This window comes from Hordeum vulgare, chromosome 4H (genome assembly GCF_904849725.1).
Source record: "Hordeum vulgare subsp. vulgare chromosome 4H, MorexV3_pseudomolecules_assembly, whole genome shotgun sequence".
Lineage (NCBI taxonomy): Eukaryota > Viridiplantae > Streptophyta > Magnoliopsida > Poales > Poaceae > Hordeum > Hordeum vulgare.
The window spans coordinates 544,726,556-544,747,725 of NC_058521.1; the positions used below are offsets into that span (position 1 = coordinate 544,726,556).

The 21,170-nt window shown below is 48.2% G+C and overlaps 1 protein-coding gene across 1 annotated transcript; it reads right to left on the reverse strand.

The window, feature by feature from the left end:
• Positions 1-18,891: 18,891 nt before the first annotated feature.
• Positions 18,892-20,246, reverse strand: LOC123446873 (putative cyclin-dependent kinase F-2). The gene is made up of 2 exons (XM_045123414.1): positions 18,957-20,246; positions 18,892-18,925 (listed from the first exon to the last, which is right to left on the reverse strand). The coding sequence occupies exons 1-2, from the start codon at positions 20,102-20,104 to the stop codon at positions 18,892-18,894; spliced, it is 1,182 nt and encodes a 393-aa protein (XP_044979349.1). The 5' UTR covers positions 20,105-20,246.
• Between the last annotated feature and the right edge of the window lie 924 nt (positions 20,247-21,170).

Genomic DNA, 21,170 nt, shown 5'->3' on the forward strand with positions numbered 1-21,170 from the left:
AGTCAGGAAAATAACATAACCATATTTCATATATCATTTAGCAGCGGAAACGTGAATTTAAAAAATTCATGTACTTTTCTACTTTACAGAAAAAAAATATTCTGTTATCTTGAACTTTATAATCCCTTTTATAAAATTCATGATATTTTCTTTTTCTGAAAATCTCCTTTTATTTTCAAAAACTTTTATTTTTCTTTGCAGAAAAATTAATATAACTTTTCTGTCTATATTTACTGAAACTTTGAACCTTTTGTTTTCTATTTTCTTAGCAAGATTTTCATAGGAAAATAGTGCATAAAATCTGCCTAAAAATGCCCAGAGAAACTGAACAAAATCGCAGAAACTTTGAAATAAAAAAGAAACTTTGGCCGAAATAGGCCGAGTGGCCCAACTGGCTTGTGGCCTCGGCCTGACGCGGGCCCTTTCCTCTTTCGACCCGGCTCCCGCCGGCCTCTGGCCTGCGGCCTCAACCTGGGCCGGTCCTATCCCCTGCGGCCCAAAAGGCCCGAGCGCTCTAGGGTTTCGGCTGCGGGAGATCCGAGCCGTCTGCTGGATCCGACGGCACCCCGCGCTCCTCACATGAAGAAAACCAAGGTGGACTGTGTTAGCAGATCCCTGGCAATGGGTAGAAAAATGTTGTTCTCAATTGCTCAACAATTAGAAATTGTCTTGCAATAGCCCACCAGCGCGTGGGGTCGAGGCAGTTTTCGAGGGTAGAGTATTCAACCCAAATTTGTTGGTTCGCACGACGGGAAGTGAAAGTATATTCTCAAGTATTAGCAGCTGAATGTGTCAGATTCAACCACACCTGAAAGATTAGTATCTGCAAGCAAGGTGTCAACAACAAAGTAGTACGATAGCAACGGTGCCAGAAACGATCTGTTGACGACATACTATTCCTAACGGTTGTATCAATGGCGCCAGAAGTTGCCCATGGACAGGAAATATTCTTTCCCGGCAACGGTGTGAGAAAAAGTATTGTAGTAGGTAACAGCAGTGTAACGAGTAGCAGCAGTGGCAAGGAACAACAGTAGTGCACTAGTAGGAAAAGGGCTATAGATGATATAGATACTAATGGCGCACCACACAAGCAATGCGCCACTACTATATAGTAGTGGCGCACCGTGTGAGGTGTGCCATTAGTGTGATGGACACTAATGGCGCACCACACACTCGGTGTGCCACTACTATATTTTTTTATTTTTACTTTTTTTGCAAAACTACTAATGGCGCACCAGCAGCTGGTGCGCCATTAGTAACCAGGGTTACTAATGGCGCATCTGTTAGTAGTGCGCCACTACTATATTTTTTTGGGCAAACTACTAATGGCGCACCACAGCTAGTGCGCCATTAGTAACCAGTGTTACTAATGGCGCATCTGTTGGTGGTGCGCCACTACTTTTTTTTTGCAGGACTACTAATGGCGCACCAGAGGAGGTGCGCCATTAGTAACCAGGGTTACTAATGGCACATATGTAGGTAGTGCGCCATTAGTAACCTGGGACCAGCTAGATATTTTGGACAGCCACCTACCACACTCACTTTCCCCACTTTCATTCTCTCCACCTCCTCCTCCAAGCTTGTCTCGGGTGCCTCCTCCTCCTCACCTCATTTGCATCATAGATTCACCCAAATTAAGTGGTTAAATTACCTTTTTTTGATAGGTAAGTAAGGGGAAAGCTTTTATGTTGTAGATCTACTTTTTTCTCCCTCCAACAACGTGCACATGCACTTTTTATGGCCTAGCTAGATCTACGTATGTTTGTGGTGTTGCATATGTTTGTGGTGTTGCATATATGTTTGTGTTTGCAGGTACAGGTATTTGAAATGCGATAGTTGCCAATATTTTCCCGGAATGTTGATTCATTTCCGTTTCGGCGAGAATTTGGCACTATGCATTCTTTTTTGTCCTATTTTTAGGCAAAGTCATGCCAAAAAAAATTTGGTTCTAAAATATCGTTTTGCTCTACCCCGCAGGCGACCATGGTCCGCACGATGACCGAAGGCATCGTGAATAGGTTTTTGAGCTCCGCGAAGGCCGAGATGCTTCAACAGAACGAGACGGAGATAAGATGTCCGTGTCGAAGATGCAAGCTGAAGAGCCTTATGGACCCGGATTCCGTAAAGGTGCGGGACCACCTGCTCTTGCGTGGTTTCATGGATGGCTATCGATGGCAAGGTGATGAAGATGATTATGAAGTCGTCGATGGTGGCCGGGAAAGAAATGAGGAAGGGCATGAGCAAGACAACCGCGGCGATGGCGGGCGAGAAGACGAAGAATCTCCAGGACACAGTCATCAAGTAGAAGATGCCGGACATGATGATGAGGAAGATGCCGGAGCAGACGAAGGGCATGATCATGAAGATGAAGATGCCGGAGCAGACGACGATGGACCATCGATGGCCTGGGTGCAGGACCCTCATATTCAAGAGCTGCTTCTCAAGCAGACGGATAACGGAAGAGCTGCCGCCCGAGAGAAAGCCAAGCTTGATCAACTGGAGATAGACACGGTTACTCCATTGTATGAAGGATGCAGGCCCGAGGATACCCGCCTGAAAGTAACGCTCATGGCTCTGGAGATGAAGGTAAAACACAAAATGACCGACGCATGCTTCGACGAGAACATGTCATTCTGGCACGAACGTCTTCCCAAGGGGAACAAGTGCCTGACCAGTTTCGAGGAGGCGAAGAAAATCGTGTGTCCTCTGGATTTACCGCACGTGAAATACCATGTGTGCATCAACAATTGCATCATTTATCGGGACGAGCACGCGGAGTCTACCATATGTCCGGTGTGCGGCGTCAGTCGATACAAGAAGAGGAAGAAAGCTCCTCGAAAAGTTGTGTGGTACTTTCCGATCACTCCTCGTCTGCAACGGTATTTCGCGGACCCTAAGGTAGCAAAGCTCCTGCGTTGGCACGTGGATAGGGAGGAGAAAAAGCGAGAAGATGACGGAAATGATCCGGAGATAAATAAAAAAGACAAGATGCGGAGTCACCCTAAGGATGCGAGCCAGTGGCAAGCGTTGAACTACGAATACCCAGAATTTGGGGACGATCCAAGGAACATCGTGCTGGCGCGCGAGCACCGATGGAGTCAATCCGTTTGGCAGCCAGAGAAGCACACATAGCACCTGGCCTGTGTTTGTGTGGATGTACAACCTTTCCCCCTGGTTGTGCATGAAGAGGAAGTACATTCACATGAGTATGCTAATTGAAGGGCCGAAACAACCAGGGAACGACATCAATCTATATCTAGGGCTGCTGAAAGAGGAGCTAGACACGTTGTGGAAAACGCCAGCCAATACGTGGACGCCGCAGAGAAAGAATATTTCCCTATGAGAGCCGCACTGCTCACGACGGTGCACGACTATCTCGGTTACGGATATGTCGCGGGGCAGGTGGTCCACAGATTTTCTGGATGCGTCAGGTGCATGGATGACACAATGTATCACCAGCTAGATAGAGATCCCGGGTCTTCAAAAACCGTGTTCATGGGACATCGAAGGTGGCTTCGCGACGATGACTCATCGAGAAAACGCAAGGATTTGTTCGATGGTGAAACCGAACCCCGAAGACGCCTCCTTATGAGGAGCGGCGAGGAAATATACGAGCTGTTGAAAAATTGGAAAGAGTGCCCACCGCCGGGAAAGGCGCCAGAGCCAGGAAAGAAGCAAAAGGCGCCAGAGCCGCTGCTGAAGGTATGGAAAACGAGGTCTGTTTTGTGGGACTTTTCATACTCGAAGATCCTCCTTGTGCCTCACAGCCTTGATGTCATGCATATCACGAAGAACGTGTGCGAGAGTCTGCTTGGTACCCTGCTCAACATGCCAGAGAGGACCAAAGATGGACCGAAAGCAAGGGCAGACTTGAAATCAATGGACATCAGGGAGGAGCTTCACGCTAATGATGATGATGATGATGCTGATGATGATGAGGCGAAGCAGGACACGGAAAGTCGTCGCAAAGGCAAAAAGTCCAAGAAGACCCGAAATGACTTCCCTCCCGCATTCTTCACTCTAAGTCAGGAGGAGATCGATCAGTTTTTCACCTGCTCGTAGGAGTAAAACTTCCTTACAGTTACGCGGGGAAGATAAGCAGATACCTAGACTCAACGAAGGAGAAGTTTAGCGGGATGAAGTCTCACGACTGTCACGTGCTGATGACGCAGATACTTCCAGTTGCAATCTGTGGGATCATGGAGGCGCACGTCCGTGAAACGCTATTTGGCCTATGCAACTTTTTCGACGTCATCTCTCGGAAGTCGGTTGGCGTGAGGCAACTCAGAAGGCTATAGGAAGAGATCGTGGTGATACTATGCGAGCTTGAGATGTACTTCCCACCCGCATTCTTCGATGTTATGGTGCATCTGCTGGTCCATATCGTGGAGGATATCATCCAACTCGGGCCGACGTTCCTGCACAGCATGATGCCGTTCGAAAGGATGAATGGTGTCATCAAAGGATACGTTCGCAACATGTCACGTCCAGAGGGAAGCATAGCCACGGGCTTTCTGACCGAAGAGTGCATCTCCTACTACCCGAATTATCTAGGCATCGAGAACCCCGTTGGTATGCCCGTCAACAGGCACCTCGGCAAGCTCACAGGATGGGGTCACCGTGAGGGTCGCCGCGAAATGCATGTCGACTTCGAGGGTCGACTCGCCGACTTTGATAGAGCAAACCAAGTCGCGCTACAACACATAGACGTGGTCGATCCTTGGGTCGTAGAGCACAAAACCTTTATTGAGAAGACGTACAATGACCGAGGCCAACAAAGGACGGCCGGAGATATAATCAAAGAGCACAACTCATGTTTCCCGCGTTGGTTCAAGCAGAAGCTTCTGTCGTACCCTTTACATGAGGATTCTTCCGCGGAAGAACAACTCATATTCGCCTTGTCACAGGGCGCCGAGCACAACCTGATGACGTATGAGGCGTACGATACCAACGGCTACACACTCTACACCGAGGGAAAGGACATGAAGAGCGATGGTTATCAGAACTCCGGGGTAACGATGGAATCCTACACCGGTAACGACAAGGACAGATACTACGGAAGGATCGAGGAGATCTAGGAGCTGAGCTACGCTGGAGAGAAGGTCCCGATGTTCCGTGTCAGATGGGCCAAGAGCGTCATAAAAGAAGACCGGTATTTCACCACCATGGTTATACCCGAAGCCAAATCCAAGACCGCGGGCGCAAACGTCACCACGAAAAATGAGCCATGGGTACTGGCTTCCCAAGTGGACCAATGCTTCTTCATTACCGACCCGCCAAAGCCCAGTCGTGTTGTCGTGAGGAGAGGCAATAGGAAGATCATCGGAATGGATGGAGTCGCCAATGAGCAAGACTTCGACAAGTACGGCGACCCGAAGATGGAACATGACGACGATGATGAAGTACCAGCATACACCACAAGAAGAAGCAGGACCACCCTACCTAAAGGACGTCCGTTCAAGAGAAGAACTCCATTTACGAAAAATAAGGGCAAGAAGATTGTGAACAAATAGCTAGCTAAGATCGATTGTATTTAAATTGTAGCCTTCATTTCTCGATTGTATTTCGACATTTTCAAATTTGATGATATTTTTTCATATTCAGTATGAAAAAATATTGAATATTCATGAGGACACTCGATCTCGATCCCCTCCATCTCGATCGCTATCACCCCTCGCAAGATCCCCCTCGCCGCCGAGCACCCCCCGCACCCTCCCCGCTCCACCGCCGCCGCCGTCGGCATCCTTACCACTAGAACACCTATTCACAAGATTCAACTCCTATTCATAGGCATCTACTTGCAAACATCAAAAAAATATACTAGGCAGTAGATGTTGTTGTGAGGGAAGATAAATCACCCTCATGGTGTGATGCACACCACAACATCAACTTCTCAAACCAAGGTGCAACCAGCACAAGAAAACAATGCATAGAAAAAAATAAAAGGAGGGGGGAAGAGGATTCGAACCGTGTCCCCCTGGTACTCAATCCTGCATCAAACCACTAGGCTAAGAAGCCTCCCACGGCCTCCCCCCTACCCCCTTTCCAATCCAGGCTCGAAGCACCAAACCGGCGTCGTCACCGGTGAGTCCCTGATCCAATCCAGGCTCTCTCCCCTGTTTGTCTACATGTTGGTTGTGCCTGGTCATGCTTGCCCCTCGAGTTTGTCATTGGCAAGGAAGTCGCTGGTGGAAGTCCACTCACCCTGTCCAGTCTTTACTCCCTCTCTTCAATAAATCTCTGAATCTCCATGGCTGATGCTTGGCCTGCCCTCAGGTGAGGCGGTCCTAGAGTTCAAGGTGATTGAACGCCACGACGGGGACATAGATCGGCAGCCGGTGGCCCGCTGATCCTAACCCCGTCAAGTTCATGTATGTGCTCTCTTCTTCTCCTTGCCCCTCTTGTTATTTTCTTTATCAAGTTCGATTAGAACAACCTCTTTCTTAATTGAGTGAATATTCTTTATGTGGCTTCTGGTGTTATCCTTTTACTTCCTTCAGATATATTATAAACATTCAGATAGTCGTTCTTTTGTATAATCATATAACAAATTCTACATTTCTCAGTTCACTGACGCTCATAAGGTGTTTGTTTTTATGTCTGCAATTCCTTTTTCTTCAGAAAATGCACTGCTCGGTTCATCGTCAGCCTTGGATCGCTGTTTCATCTGCTCAGTGGATCCTCTCTGTCCTTCAGGTACGATTTGCATCGATTTTTCGTTAGAGAGTGCCCGCTCCATACGAGGCGGCTCTGGAGAGATATTTCTTGTGGCTACATACTGCATATATCGGAGCTGAGAGGGCATTGGATTGAGTGTATAAAATAGGTGTAATTGCATGATGCAAAAGTTAGTGGACTTGTACTATTTTTTATTTTGAATATATAAATAACCTAGTGCCAGGTTCATACTTCATTATCTTTTTAATCTTTCATTCTGTCAGGGTGCTTCGGGAAACCACAGAACTAGAACCCCAAGGTATCAGCAACCTGCGCAACCCTCAGACGCTAGTTTTGTTGCTATCCCGGTTGAGATTAGGATCAGGCATATAGAAGCAGTACCATTTTCTTCTTCTTGCATTGGGATGGGGAAATCCTTATCTTACTGCTTACCAATTTTTTTTCATGTTACCTTATCATATTCTTGACCTTGTAAGGCATGCCTTGGACACTGCTTGAATAATATTTGGCTGAGTGCATTTTACCTTATGCAAATTGCAATAAGATGATTCTCGTATCCATGAATTGTGTGTCTTTGCTGAGCCTTGCTCTGATCTGCTATATTTGCTCAAGATGTAGATGAGCCTGGTCCATTAATCCTACCTAGATCCCACATCCAGGTTAATCATCTGTTTACATAGTGTGTTGGTTATTAGTGGTTCCGATTATATTCCAGCTGGTAAATGACAACATGGTAAACCTGCAAGGTGCCAGCTAGCATGTGTACTTATTTCTGAATCTTGCATGCCATGCAAGACATTAACATTAGCTTCATCAGCTAGTATCAACAATTGCATTGCCTGCAGGTCAAGTATACTGAATTAGTTATCTGTTGTAATGATTAGCTCCATTTGTGATGCCAAAATTAGGATCCAATCTTGCTATTATCTGATCATCTTGCGACATTGTCTAGTTTACGTGCATTGAATTTTACTTAATACTAGCATATTAGCATGGCGTGTTATGTTCTGTTTGCCAATGTAAACGCTATTGATGGATATAGAAAGTTACAAATATGCTTTGTTTTTTTGCTCATTTGCTCTTTCCCTTTAGATTTACCCAGGTACAGTCATTCATTGTTTGCTTCCCGTTTCATGTATGTAGTTTGTGTGTTGTGCTAGCTTGATGTTTTCTGTGTATGCTTTTTATGGCCGATGATTTACTGCAGGTTAGCATTGTCAGAAGGTCATACATAACGCATGCCTATATCTGAAGCGGAAGAGGAGCATCAGTAGCACGGGCAGAGGAGCATCAGCAGCACGGGCAGAGGAGCAGCAGCAGCTAGTTCTTCGGGTACAATGGAAAACAAGCAAGCTTATATCTGAAAAATGAGTTAGCTAGGCTCAGAATTTTGAGTTGGCCCCTTTACATATGCTATCTGAAAAATGAGTTAGCTAGTCATCTAAGTTGAGCTGATTTTGATTTCCGTATGTTATGGGGGGACAACAGATATTGCTATATGTTCATTCTTGAGGGTACAGACTTGCTAAACTATTGATGATTTTTTGTTGGGTGACCTATTTTTGTCCATATGAAAGCAGAGGACCATATGGTCTGTGTCCTTTTCATCCATATGAAAGTAGAGGCACATTGTGGTGCTAGTTTGCTGGGTTTTGTTTCCGACCATCGTGTCGTGATGATTTTGCAGGTACCCCGAGAGGCCCTTGAGTTTGCCGGAATGTCGATGAACTTCCGTTCCGGCAAATTCGGGTACTCCATATGTCCTATTTTCAGCAAAGGTCATGCTGAAATTTTCCGTGAATTTTAGCATGACTTTGCTAAAAATAGGACATATGGGGTACTGGCGACTAATGCATGGGCCGGGGTATCTTAGTACTTAATTATGTAGGATCAACTGCCCCTTTATTCTTGCTGCATTAAACCATAGGTGGCAATAGAGCCAAGTGATTAGGCCCAACTTAGAATTCTCCTTCCCTTTTCTTGGCTTTTAGGGTGCCTCGGTGTCGATAAAAACCTAAATGATGAAAGCTTAGGCTTTTAGGGTGCCTCGGCGTCGACAAACCCTAAATGATAAAAGCTTAGCTTTTAGGATGCCTCGGTGTCGACAAACCCTAAATGTTGAGACCATGATCTTGTTCCTTGACAATAACCAACTTTTTGACCAAACGTTTTTCCTATTTAGAGCGAAACATGGCCCACAACGATGAGGCCGGCGGTTCGGGCAAGCCATTCTGGGAGCTGTCCCAGGAGATGGAGGAAGAACCTCACCGCTATGAGGACGCCGCGGAAGACACCGATCCCGAGTACACAACCCCTAGTGGCGTCGGGGATGACACCACTGATGGTGCCGCCGAGGATGCCACCACTGATGATGGCAGCGCACGCACAGATGGCAGCCAATCAAAGAGGCAACGGAAGGACCGGCACCCGAACGTGCTCAGCACCGTAAAGGAGGAATTTACTGAAGTGAACTCCGACGGGTATCCAACGGTGCCCAAAGAAATAGTCAAGGGGTACGCGGTTCAGCTCGGGTGCATTCTCCGGAGCACTGTCTCGATCAACACCGAGAACCTAAGGCATAAGGACCGAGGGAATTTGCGCAACCTCCTCTTCACGAAGCTGCACGAACGATACAAGTTCCCCGGTGACGTCGCAAACACACGCCTCTCAAGGAATAAAGTGAACAGTGCTGCCCTCACGAAGATGAGCAAGGCCCTGTCTACTTGGAGAAGCGTGGTGAAGAGAATGATTGACAAAGGTGATAGTTATGAGAAGATCAAGGCGAAAAATCCTTCGATCAGCGAAGATGACTACAAGGAGTTCAAGATCAAGTGCGAGAGCAAGGCAACCGCGGAATCAAGTCAATGGGGGAAAGAAATGCGGGAGTTGAACTTAGGGGTCCACCAACTCGGTCCCGGCGGTTACAGAGTGGCGGAACCTATATGGGACAAGGAGGACGCGGAGCGTGCCGAGCAAGGCCTACCACCCCGCTTGGAGAAATACGGTGACAAGCAGACCAGGAACTATGTGAGGGCCCGGTACAAGGTGTACCTAGTAACAAAGGAGCTTACCAGGGCGCTTGAGCATATTCTGGTAAGGAATACACCCCACGTAATTAGCTCCATGTGGTTGCATTCTAATTAATGAAGCCAAATTTCTAAATGGTTCATTCCTTCCGCAGGACACTGAAAGCAGTAGCGCGGGGTCGTCTCAGAGCTCTCATTGGGACACCAATTTAAATAGGGCGTTTAACATAATGAAAAACAAGGATAAGTCCAGTAAGCCGTCGTCAGCTGGTCGTGTGGCCGGCAAAGGCTTGTCCACGAAATGGTCGTCATACTATAACGCTGGTGGGCGAAAGGAGAGAAATACCAACTTGGAAAGCCAGTCGCGCGAGGTTGAAGAACTCAAGGCAAAAGTGGCGCGGATTCCGGAGATGGTCCAAGAGCTAGTGCAACACCAAGTGGGAGGGGTGATCACCGCCATTGTGCCTACCTTGATTGAGGGGCTGCACGCGTGGATTGCGGGCGGCCAACAGGGGCCGCCCCCGATTCCCAGCTTCACGGCCAGCAACTCGCACAACCCGCAGGCGACGCCATTGGTGTCTCCGGCGCCGGCGCCATTGGTGTCTCCGGCGCCGGCCGGCACCTCGGTAGCAAGCGGCCCCTCCGTCACTTGCACGCCCACCGTTGGCGGTGCCTCGACATTAGCCGAGCTCGACGCCATCACGGTAACTAAGCCTCTCTCGACCGATGACTTCATCTCCTTGCCTTTGACTGGGCATCCCCTGACGCCCTACATGTTTTTGCAGGGCGCCGGCACCGACGTTCCATGCACTCTCCTGCACTTCATGAGCGACGAGTTGATCGATGTCGCCAAGGGCAGAATCGTTCAACTGGGCAACCCCATGTTCCACGGTAAACCGATGCCACCCACCACGTATAGGGTTCAACTGGTTCGGGTGCTACCAGGCTGCGATGACTTGTTACCTCCGTTCCACCCCGCTGGGGCCCACAAAGATAATGTGATGACCCTCAGCGCCTGCTTAAGCTGGCCCTTGCTTTGGCCGAAGAGCCAGATTCGTTTGGGGGCGGGGGACATCACCCCACAGACAACACCGCCAGTCGTGCTGGCGCCAAGCCATGGCAAGACCGCCGCAACGCTACCGGAAATGCATATGGCACAGGATCCGGACATGCATATGGCATAGGTTCCGGACGACAACGATGACGACGATGGTACATTTACCAAGGTCGATAAGTACTTTGCCGAACATGGGTACGGTGAGGAATTCTTGGGGCCTCCTTCTCAAGAACCCAACCCTGCAAAAGACGACCGCGATCTAGCTGGTACCGCGGAGAAACCCAATTGCAACAGGCGTTGTCTGGCATTTAGTTTTGAGGAGACGCCTCCAGCTGCCGCCTTCACCGAGCCTCAGATAGCCGAGGTGCGAAATATTATCAGCCCCAACACACTCAAGAAGGTGGTCTCTGAGCAGATGAACTCGATCCCATTACATCAGCAGAAGAAGGGATGGAAAAGAAAGACTAACAAGGGTGCGAGCCAGCCGGCACTGAGTACGATCCGTGCTCTGGACGGGCCACCTTCACCTAAGGATATCTCGAGGAGGGTGCATGTGGAGGGTAGGCCGATGCTACCGACTAATTTGCTCAATGCTGCAACCGGTGCTATGCGGAGTCTGCATGACAGTGTTCTTTGTTTGGAGAAGCGGCGTCTCTCCGAGAATAATGTGGCATACCCGGTTTTCGTGGCCAAGGTGCCAGAGGGCAAGGGCTTTGTCGATAGCGCCATCGGGGGTATGATCGTCCTGCGGTTTGCTGACATCTTCGCTATGTTTAACCTTCATCCGCTGCACTACACCTTCGTTCGGCTATTTTCGCTGAGTATGGAGATGCGGATCATTAGAGACAAGACCCCGGACCTAGTGATAGTCGACCCCTTCTATATGCATGCCAAGATCTTGGGCAGCGCTGGGGACCGTCAAGTCGCGAGTTCATACCTCGAAGGCGTCATTCTGGCAAACTCAGAAAAGGATAACTTCCTCGTGCCTTACTTTCCTTGGTAAGTTATCCCCTCATCGCCACGTAACATATGATTTCTTAGATTTTGATCGTCCTTTTTTTTTCTAACATTCCGTGTTTTGTGCAGTGACACACGTTGCACACTCATCCTCTTAAGCCTGAAATATTCCACGGCCACGTATTTTGACTCGGACCGTCAGTAAAAAAAAGACTACCCAAATATCAAGAAAGTTCTTGATGAAGCTCTTCCCGGCTACGCCATATCTGGAGGCACCTTCAGCAGGACAAGTCTCAGGCACGACAAGCACGTGTTCACCCACAATAAGACGTTCGCCTGTGTCAAGCAGCCGCTTGGCAGTCAGAAGGATGCCTACTACGCCCTCCATCACATGCGGGCGATCATACGGGACAGTAATCACCCTCGGCTACCAAATAATCTCAAAGATTGGGCCGCACGCTTGTCGGCAATCCAGGATGCGGACATCAGACAAGAATTCTTTCGCATCCAGTCGGAGTTTGCGTAAATCATCCATCAAAATGTCCTTCATACCTCGGGGCAGTTCTACCTCAGATCTCCGTTGTCCAATAGTGAGATAGATACAATGCTACAAATGCAGGCTGACAACGACCGCAATTTCATGACCATCACGAAAGACGGCGGCTTCATCCACGTTCACGTGAATTGCTACTAATTCATGTTGCAATATTAAACTTTAATGAACTGGTATGTCTCTTTGGTTCGGACAGTCGTTCAACTTAAATATAATCGATGCTATTTATTAGTAGGACCATGAATCATGCTGTTATAGTTGTAATATTAAACTTTAATGAACTTGTATGTCTCTGTGAATTGCTACTAACATTTTGTTTGGCTAGTGCATAGAGATGCCGTCGTATGTCGTGTACAAGGGTAAGGTTCCCGGAGTCTACGACGACTGGGAGGAGTGTCGGAGACAGGTTCACCGATTCAGCGGTAACGGTTACAAAGGGTACACCACAAGGGCGGAGGTGGAAGTTAGATACGCGCGCTATCTAGCAGGAGAGAGGAGGGAGTGTTGGAGGAACCGGATGAAGACCAGTTTCATTGCGATTATGCTCATCGTGATGACCGCAGCTCTCTTCTATGTGATGGTAGTTTAGATGGTCGATATCGACTTGTAATGTGAAGACAAACTCGCTACTCGCGGTCTCGAGACTTGTAATGTTCTAACTTTGTTCGGTATTTTAAATTCGGAGACTAATATGATGAATTATATTTGGAGACTAATCTTCTATTGTATTCAATAAATCTATTGTTTATATGTTGTGCTATCTAAATTCTGTGCAATAATATATTTTGTTATCTATGCAAATATCAGAAAAAATAAAATAAATACCTAATATTCATACTAGTGGCGCACTTCAAAAGCACACTAGTGGCGCATCGTCAACTAGTGCGCCATTAGTAAGCCAGAGCATATGGGTAAATATGGCCCTGGGAGGCATACTAATGGCGCACCATAAGCTATACTAATGGCGCACCAGGATCTATACTAATGGCGCACTGGGATCTATACTAATGGCGCACCGGGATCTATACTAATGGCGCACTACTTGGTGCGCCATTAGTATACCAGATACTAATGGCGCACCGTGAGCAATACTAATGGCGCACTGCCTGGTGCGCCATTAGTATACGAGATACTAATGGCGCACTTGTGGTGCGCCATTAGTAAAAAAATCTAGTGGCATGATGCTAGTGGCGCACCTATAATGCGCCATTAGTAGCCAAAATAAGTGCGCCATTAGCAAGCCTTTTCCTAGTAGTGGTGATAGTAGCAGAGCAAAACCAGTAACAGCAGCAGCAACAGTAGTAACAGCAGCAGAGCAAAACAAGTAACAGCAGCAACAACAGTAGTAACAGCAAAAGAGCAAAACAAGTAACAGCAGCAGCAACAGAGCAAAACAAGTAACAGGAGCAGTGGGACAAACTCGTAGGCAATGGGTCGGTGATTTGTTTCGATGATATTCATCATGCAACAGTTATAACACTGAGAGATATGTGGCTAGCTCCCGTTCGTCAATGTGATGTAGGCATGCATTCCGTGTGTCGTCATACGTGCTTAGGGAAAAGAACTTGCATGACATCTATTGTCCATCCCTCCCGTGGCAGCGGGGTCCAAAAGGAAACTACGGGATATTAAGGTTCTCCTTTTAATAAAGAACCGGACCAACGCATTAGCACTTGGTGAACACATGAACTCCTCAAACTATGGTCATCACCGGGAGTGGTTCCGGTTATTGTCACTCCGGGGTTGCCGGGTCATAACACATAGTAGGTAACTACAACTTGCAAGATCGGATCTAAAACACACATATATTGGTGACAACATAATAATTTCAAATCTGAAATCATGGAACTCGGGCCCTAGTGACAAGCATTAAGCATGGCAAAGTAGTAGCAACATCAATCTGAGAACATAGTGGATACTAGGGATCAATCCCCGTCAAAAGTAACTCGATTACATGATAGATCTCATCCTACTCATCACCGCCCAGTGAGCCTACGAATATATTACTCACAAACGATGAAGCACTTCATGGAATTGGAGAGGGAAGAAGGTTGATGATGACGATGGCGACGATTTCCCCTCTCCGGAGCCCAAAACGGACTCCGGATCTTCCCTCCAGATGAAGAACAGGATGTGGCAGCGCCTCCGTATCGCAAACGCGACGAAATCTTCTCTCCTGATTTTTTCTGGGACGAAAGTGAATTTATAGAGCTGAGTTTGGGGGCGGCAGAGCCACGTGGGCCTCACAAGCTTGCTAGCCCCCACCAGGGGGGCGGCGGCTACAGGGCTTGTGGCCCACTGGCCCATCCCCTCCGGTGGATCTTTGCGCAGGTATTTTTCATATTTTTCAGAAATATTCTCCGTAAATTTTCAGGACGTTCTGAGAACTTTCATTTCTACACAAAAACAACACCAAGGCAATTCTGCTGAAAACAGCGTCAGTCAGGTTAGTTCCATACAGATCATGCAAATTAGAGTCCAAAACAAGGGCAAAAGAGTTTGGAAAAGTAGATACTATGGAGACGTATCAGGATGCCCCAGCCGAAACCGTCCTCTCATTTTCCCCCTCGAGCGCCGCTCGCTCTCCTGCCTCCTCTCGACGCGACCCCTTCCATTCCCGAGCGACCCTTGGCCAGGGATGGCATCGGCCGCCGGCGGCGAGGTCTAAAACCTCCCTCCCGTGTGCACCCTTGGTCCTCCCTCCCGCGTCGGTCGCTCTGGAGGTGTGGCGCTCACGCCGCTCGCCTCTTAGCCAACTCTCAGTGATCCCTCGCGCAGCGGCTGCCTTGCCCCGCCGAGGAGGGCCCAGATCTGGCCGCCGGCAGTGGCGACCGAAAGGTCCCGTGCCGCGCGCGCCATGCTCCATACTTCTTCCTCCCTGAGCCATGGCCTTCCCTTCGCCGGTTGCGCACACGCCTTGCGGTGGGTGCTCCGTCGTCGAGGTGTCGGCCGCGGCTCAGCTCCCCTTTTCCTTTTTCGTATAGCCTTCCACCACCATGACCAGAGAGGCACCGGATGCGCGACGCGATGGCGTCGTCTCCGTCCCCTTTGCCGGCGTGCACGAGCACCTCTAGGGTGAACGTGCCGCCGTCAAACGGCTCGTTGGTGGCGCCCTTAGCCCCAGGAGGGGTGAATTTCTTCGCCATGTCTTTGCATTTTTTGTTTGATTTTTGAATCTAATCAGATCCATTCTTTTCCTCCGAGGAGGTACGTTCTTCTTCCCCACACCTCGGCTTGCCGATGCGTGTGGGGATCGAGAGGAACACGCGCGGCCTTGCGGCGGCGCTCGTTGCCGGAGAGGGCTCCGGTGAGGCTTTCTTTTTCCTTTGAACTTTGCCCTTCTCGGGTTCAAATCGGGGATGGGAAAATCTTTTCGCTTTCGTTTTCTTTCAACCGAAACGCATCTAATGCCTAGTGGCTCTGATACCATTGATAGATCCGTGGATCCTCTAGGCTTAGATGAATCTAGTAGTACCCGTACTTTACCTTGTTCGGAACTCGATGAGCTCCCGCCGGCGTCCATCGTGAGGTGGTGACGACGGTGTGGAAGGAGAGATGGGTGTGGCGTGGGTGGTGCTTCCCGGGAGCACCGCGCTAACCCTGGATCGGATGGGTTTGTAGGTGGGAGTGTGGCGGCGGCGAACCTCGCAAGTCGTGCCCCGGCACCCGACCGTCCTTTATATATCGCGGGTCACAGGGGTCCACCAACCATAATGGGTTGGGCGCCCCCGATCAGGGCATATGGATCAAGGTCCGGTGGGCCGTTGGGCCCATTCGGGAGGAGATCAACCTAACAATCCCATCGTAACCACAAGATTTGATTCACATACCACGGGAAAACGTCTCCCCTTACCATTTACTAGTTCCCTTCAGCCAGTTTCAATGCAAAAAAACTCAGCTACATTTTATGGTTTGTGACTGATCATCATAAGGAAGGGAACTGAAAAGAATAGGAAATTGAAAAACCCGGTTGATGCGAACATTCTCCTGAAATATTTGCCTTGTGCCAATTGCCCATTTGTACAACAGTCCTTTCGCCTGCGGAGAATGCAAAAGAGATCAGACGTCATGTAAACCTTTTAAAATGAAAATTAGATATATTCAAAAGACATCGAAAGTCTTGAAGTCAAGTAACATCCAAACCACCATAATCAGCAGAGTATAGTTAAAAGAGAGAAACCTCATCCTTTACTCCTGATAGATTATTTACCATCTACCTACATGTATTCAGAAAGAAACGGAAGATATTTTTATACCAGATTTAGTGGATGGCTCGGGCCAGGGCGAAGGTCGGGGCAGTCTCCAGGGTAGCGGTTGGGCCTGTGGCGTTCTCCAGGGCAGGGGAGGGAGCTTTGGCGGTCCGCGGGGCAGCTGTCAGGGCAGACGCTTTCCTGTGAGGTATAACCTTAGCCAAAGCTTCCTTTGTGATCTTGTCTGCGAGAGTGGCCTCCTTTAAGTTCATTGGGTCTCGCATCTGTGTCACTTCCTCCTCATCCTCGTCATTGAACCCACGCTTGATTGCCATCTTAATCTTGTCCTTGACTCGGAGTCGATACATGTTGGGAAAGGAGCTGCAATGTCACATACAAATGTCTCAGCACAAGACAACTGCAGACCTAAAGAACTGATACTGTACTTCAGAGACAAACGGATAAAAATTACATATCTGATGACACAATACTAAGCTGCGACAACTATGTGCTTCTGGACCTGATTGTAACACAAATGCAAAGTACACGTAGATTCCATGTTTAACAAGATCCAATCCTTTTATTAAACTCGGTTAAAACAGAAGAATCAAGGAAACAATTGTGGCACTAATTATTGAAAATCGAGTTAATTCGTCTGTCCATTGCCCATGTGGATAACTGAAGATATGGTGGAATACTAACAAACATGCTCCTGGATTTGATTAGATAAACAGCAGTGTAACTCAAATCTGAATACAACACAGTAATTGCAGATCACAAGATCTGATCAGAAGTACATTTAACAAGGTAAGTTGTACGCGAGTTGCATCGCAGAGGAACATAGATAAACAGTAATATAAAAACACAGAATTGGTATAAGGATTTCTGAACTCTGAGCAGGACACCTCTGAGTGGGGGGATTTGATTTGAGTAATCGTCGATCCCATCAGAATGTGAACCAAATTCAAAATTTTATACATCAATCAAATGTGAAAGCTCCAAAATTAGGAAGCATGTGAATTAAAAGAATTGGATGAGAATGCTCATTTAGAGATTGTTGACCCGGTCAAAATCGGGTGACCCAATTCTAAATTTCAATTATTTGTGAAGATTTAAAAATTAGGAAGCATAGTGTATTTTATATTAAATTAAATGAGAGAGTTTTGAGAATTATTGATCTAGTCAAAATTGGGTGACCAAATTTCAATTGAAGACCTCAATTGATTGTGAGGCCTTCAGTCCTAGAAAGTTTAGTTATATAGTATATGGGATGTTGGGGTATTTCGTGTGTGATGAATGATAAGATTTTCAGAGCAGCACCACCACACTTGGAAACATGGAAGCACTATTCGAAAGAGGGACTATGGGCAACCCAGCTCCCCGCAAAGCCCATCAAGGCATAGAAAATCAGAATTCGGATAGATCAGTAAATGTAATACAATTTTTATTATGTTTCCTAGAGCTGAAATTGGTTGATTTCTATTGTAACTTTAACTTCTATACATAATTTATAAATGAAAACTACTGTAGAACAATTGTTCTACGGTTTCGACTAAAAAAACAAAAGACTGTGGACCATTGTTGTGACTTAGCTATGATACTTTGTAGCATTGAGAGAAAGGAGATAAAAATAATAATCCACCATGTTAAATTAATTAAGAATATTGTTAGCCAATTATGTACACAAACGAAGAAATGCAAAATCAAACCAGAAAGAGATTTCAGGAGGATTGCTAGAACCTCCGTGGATAAGATTTTTTACTTAGCCAAAAAATATTTTTCTTAACCAAACTGTCCAAAACAATTGCAACAATTCAGGAAATCTATGACACATACGAGGAAGCAGGACACCTCCAAGTGGGGGGATTTGATTTTTAGCCACTAATGTGTTGACGATCCGGTAGAAATTAAGTACTCAATCCATGCATTCCGATGGTGCAATTTCCGAAATAGAGGACATACTTGATTTTCCTATCTACTTCCTCTGCCTAAAATAATTGTCTTAACTTTGTACTAGCTCTAGCATAAAATTGTACTAAGCTAAAGACGTTTATTTTAAGGCGGAGGGAGTATTTCAAAAGTAACTGAATTTGCATAAGGAGAAGATGGTGGAAACACATACACTGAACTGTATGAGGTTGTACCAGTACATGTTTATCATCAGTTCTGGATTTTGGAAAAACAGCATAAATTGTGCACTATGACTCAATAACAACTGACCATGTAAACAACATGTCAGCACTTTAATGGATCTCTGAACACAACCTCATAATTACACATCTCTGATTCTCTGAACATGCGCATGGTGACTCATAGAATTCAGAAAAGCAGGCCAACATTAACGATCATCCAGCGATCAAGGCGCAGCTTCTACTATACTAGATGGCTCATCCAAGCACAGTTACATCTCTGAATACTGATCTACAGAGTCTAATTACACTCGTTGCGCTGCGTTCCACACGGCAACTGGAATTTTGTGTAGATTCTTCTGTCGTGGCATCGCCGGAGGGATGAACTTGATCCTTGGTGTCTTCTCTTTCAGAAACGACAGAGAGTCGAGCTTCTCAGCGGCGGCGTCGGCGGAACGAGGAGCATCGAACCATGGGTGCTTCAGCGCGTCGGCTGCCGTCAGTCGTTCGTTGGGGTTGCACGTGAGGAGCCCTTGCAACACCTGGAATCCTTCCTCGGACAGCTTGTCTTCAGGGAACAAATACCGGAGCCGGCTGTGCTTGTACCCCGCTGGTAGCCGTTTCAGCACGTCGGCGGTGAGCGGCAGCGACTTGAACTCCGGCCACGTCCTCTCGTCCGACATCCCGAGCACACAGAAGATGCTCCACAGCTGCCTTATGTCATTCTTTGTCTCGTCTTCGTCGTCATCTTCGAGGTAGCCATTGAACAGCGTCTTGCCGGTGAGCACTTCGGCAAAGACGCAGCCGATGGACCACGTATCCACGACCGCTTCGTAGTCCTTCTTCCTGAGGATCATCTCGGGCGCCATGTAGGACGCCGTGCCGGCCCGGTTGTACGGCGGCCAGTCGGCCATGGACATGGCCAGCCCGAGGTCGCAAATCTTGAGGAGCTCCAGGTTTTTCCCGACGAGGATATTGGCTGGCTTGATGTCGCGGTGGACGATGTGGCAGTCGTGCTCGTGCATCTTGTCGGCACCGGTCAGGAGCTTCCACATGAAGTCGCGCACCGTGGATTCCGGGAGCGGCGGGTCGTCGCGCTCGCGCCTGTCCCACAGCAAAGACCAGAGGCTCGACGCCTCGACGTACTCCATGACGAGGCCTGCGGTGTCGCCGGTTGCTGGGTCGCACACCAGGCCCTCGAAGCCGACGACGTAGGGGTTTCCGTCGCAGGCCTCGAGGAATCGTGCCTCCTGCTCAAGATCTTTGACGACGTCGGTGTCGTCGGGCGAGGAGAGGAACTTGACGGCCACGTTCTTCTTGGTGACGCGGTGGCGCATCCTGTGGACGACGCCGAAGCCGCCTTTCCCTAGGCAGGCCACCTTCTCGTAGTCGTCGGTGCTCCCGATGGAGGCGCGGCTTCTCTTGCAGCACGACGGCGATTGTCGATGTTGAGCCGCCGTCGCGTGGCCGTGGCCGGCGTCGAGGACAGCGGCAGGTCGCTTGAGGACGGCCATGACCGGCGCTAGCTCGACAAACGAACTACTTTGGTTGCTGGAGAGGGCGGCGGAACTAAGGAGGCAGAGATCGATGAAGGAGAATGGGGAGGCGGCGGAACTAAGGAAGCAGAGATCGATGATGGAGAATGGGGAGGGAGGAACTTCCGTATGGATCCATGCCCTGCGTTGGCTATTTTGTTTCGACAGGTCCGAGTTACGGTGGAATTCAGTTCAGTTTCAGTCCGAGTTACGGTGGCTGCGAGCTTCTATTTGCCTTGCTGCGCGCGAGCCGTAGATCGAACCGTGTTGACCGTCAGATTGAGCCATGCAACAAAAATCGTCGATGATAGCAAAAACAAGCAGCGATGTAGCAAATTTTCACCACGGATGGAGCAAAAATCTGGTTGCAGCAAAATCATCGCCGTTGTAGTCGCGAGGTCGCAACACCGCCTCGATGGATGTAGCAAAAAAATTCACCGGTAGTAGAAAAATGCAACTACGGTTGCAGCAAAAAATTGTTGCAGTCGTCATTGGGTCGTAGGTCCACCTTGATGGATGTAGCAAAAAAGTTAGTCGGTAGTAGCAAAATGCAACTACGGTTGCAGCTTTCCTTGTTGGGCATAGCCGATTGAAGTTTTCTCTGTCCATGGTTGAAGCTTTTTCAACAACGTTTGAAGCTTTTTTAGATAAAGGTTGCAACACTTGTATACGCACGAGCCCAGCCATAGCAGAAGGCGACGAGGATCACAGGCGGAGGCTGGAACCGGCGAAGCGGGCGGCCGACGGGGGTGGGCACTGACGATGCGGGCGGTCGACGGGGGCAAGCACCGGCAATGCGGGCGGCAGCAGTGCAGGGGCGCAGGCGCGCGAGACCGGCCCGAGCGTTCGGTCGTCGCACCGGCTGTAAACGTTTCTCTTTTTTCAAAAAAAGGGGTTTCCCTTCCTTCATTTATTATGAAGCAGCAAAGGTTCACAAGCTTCAAGTGTGTCGGGAATGGTCAGATCAAGGAAAACGAAAATACAACAGTCTAAATGGGTGAATAGCTCCTGTGCGAGAGTAAATTGCTGAAAACCATCATATTTG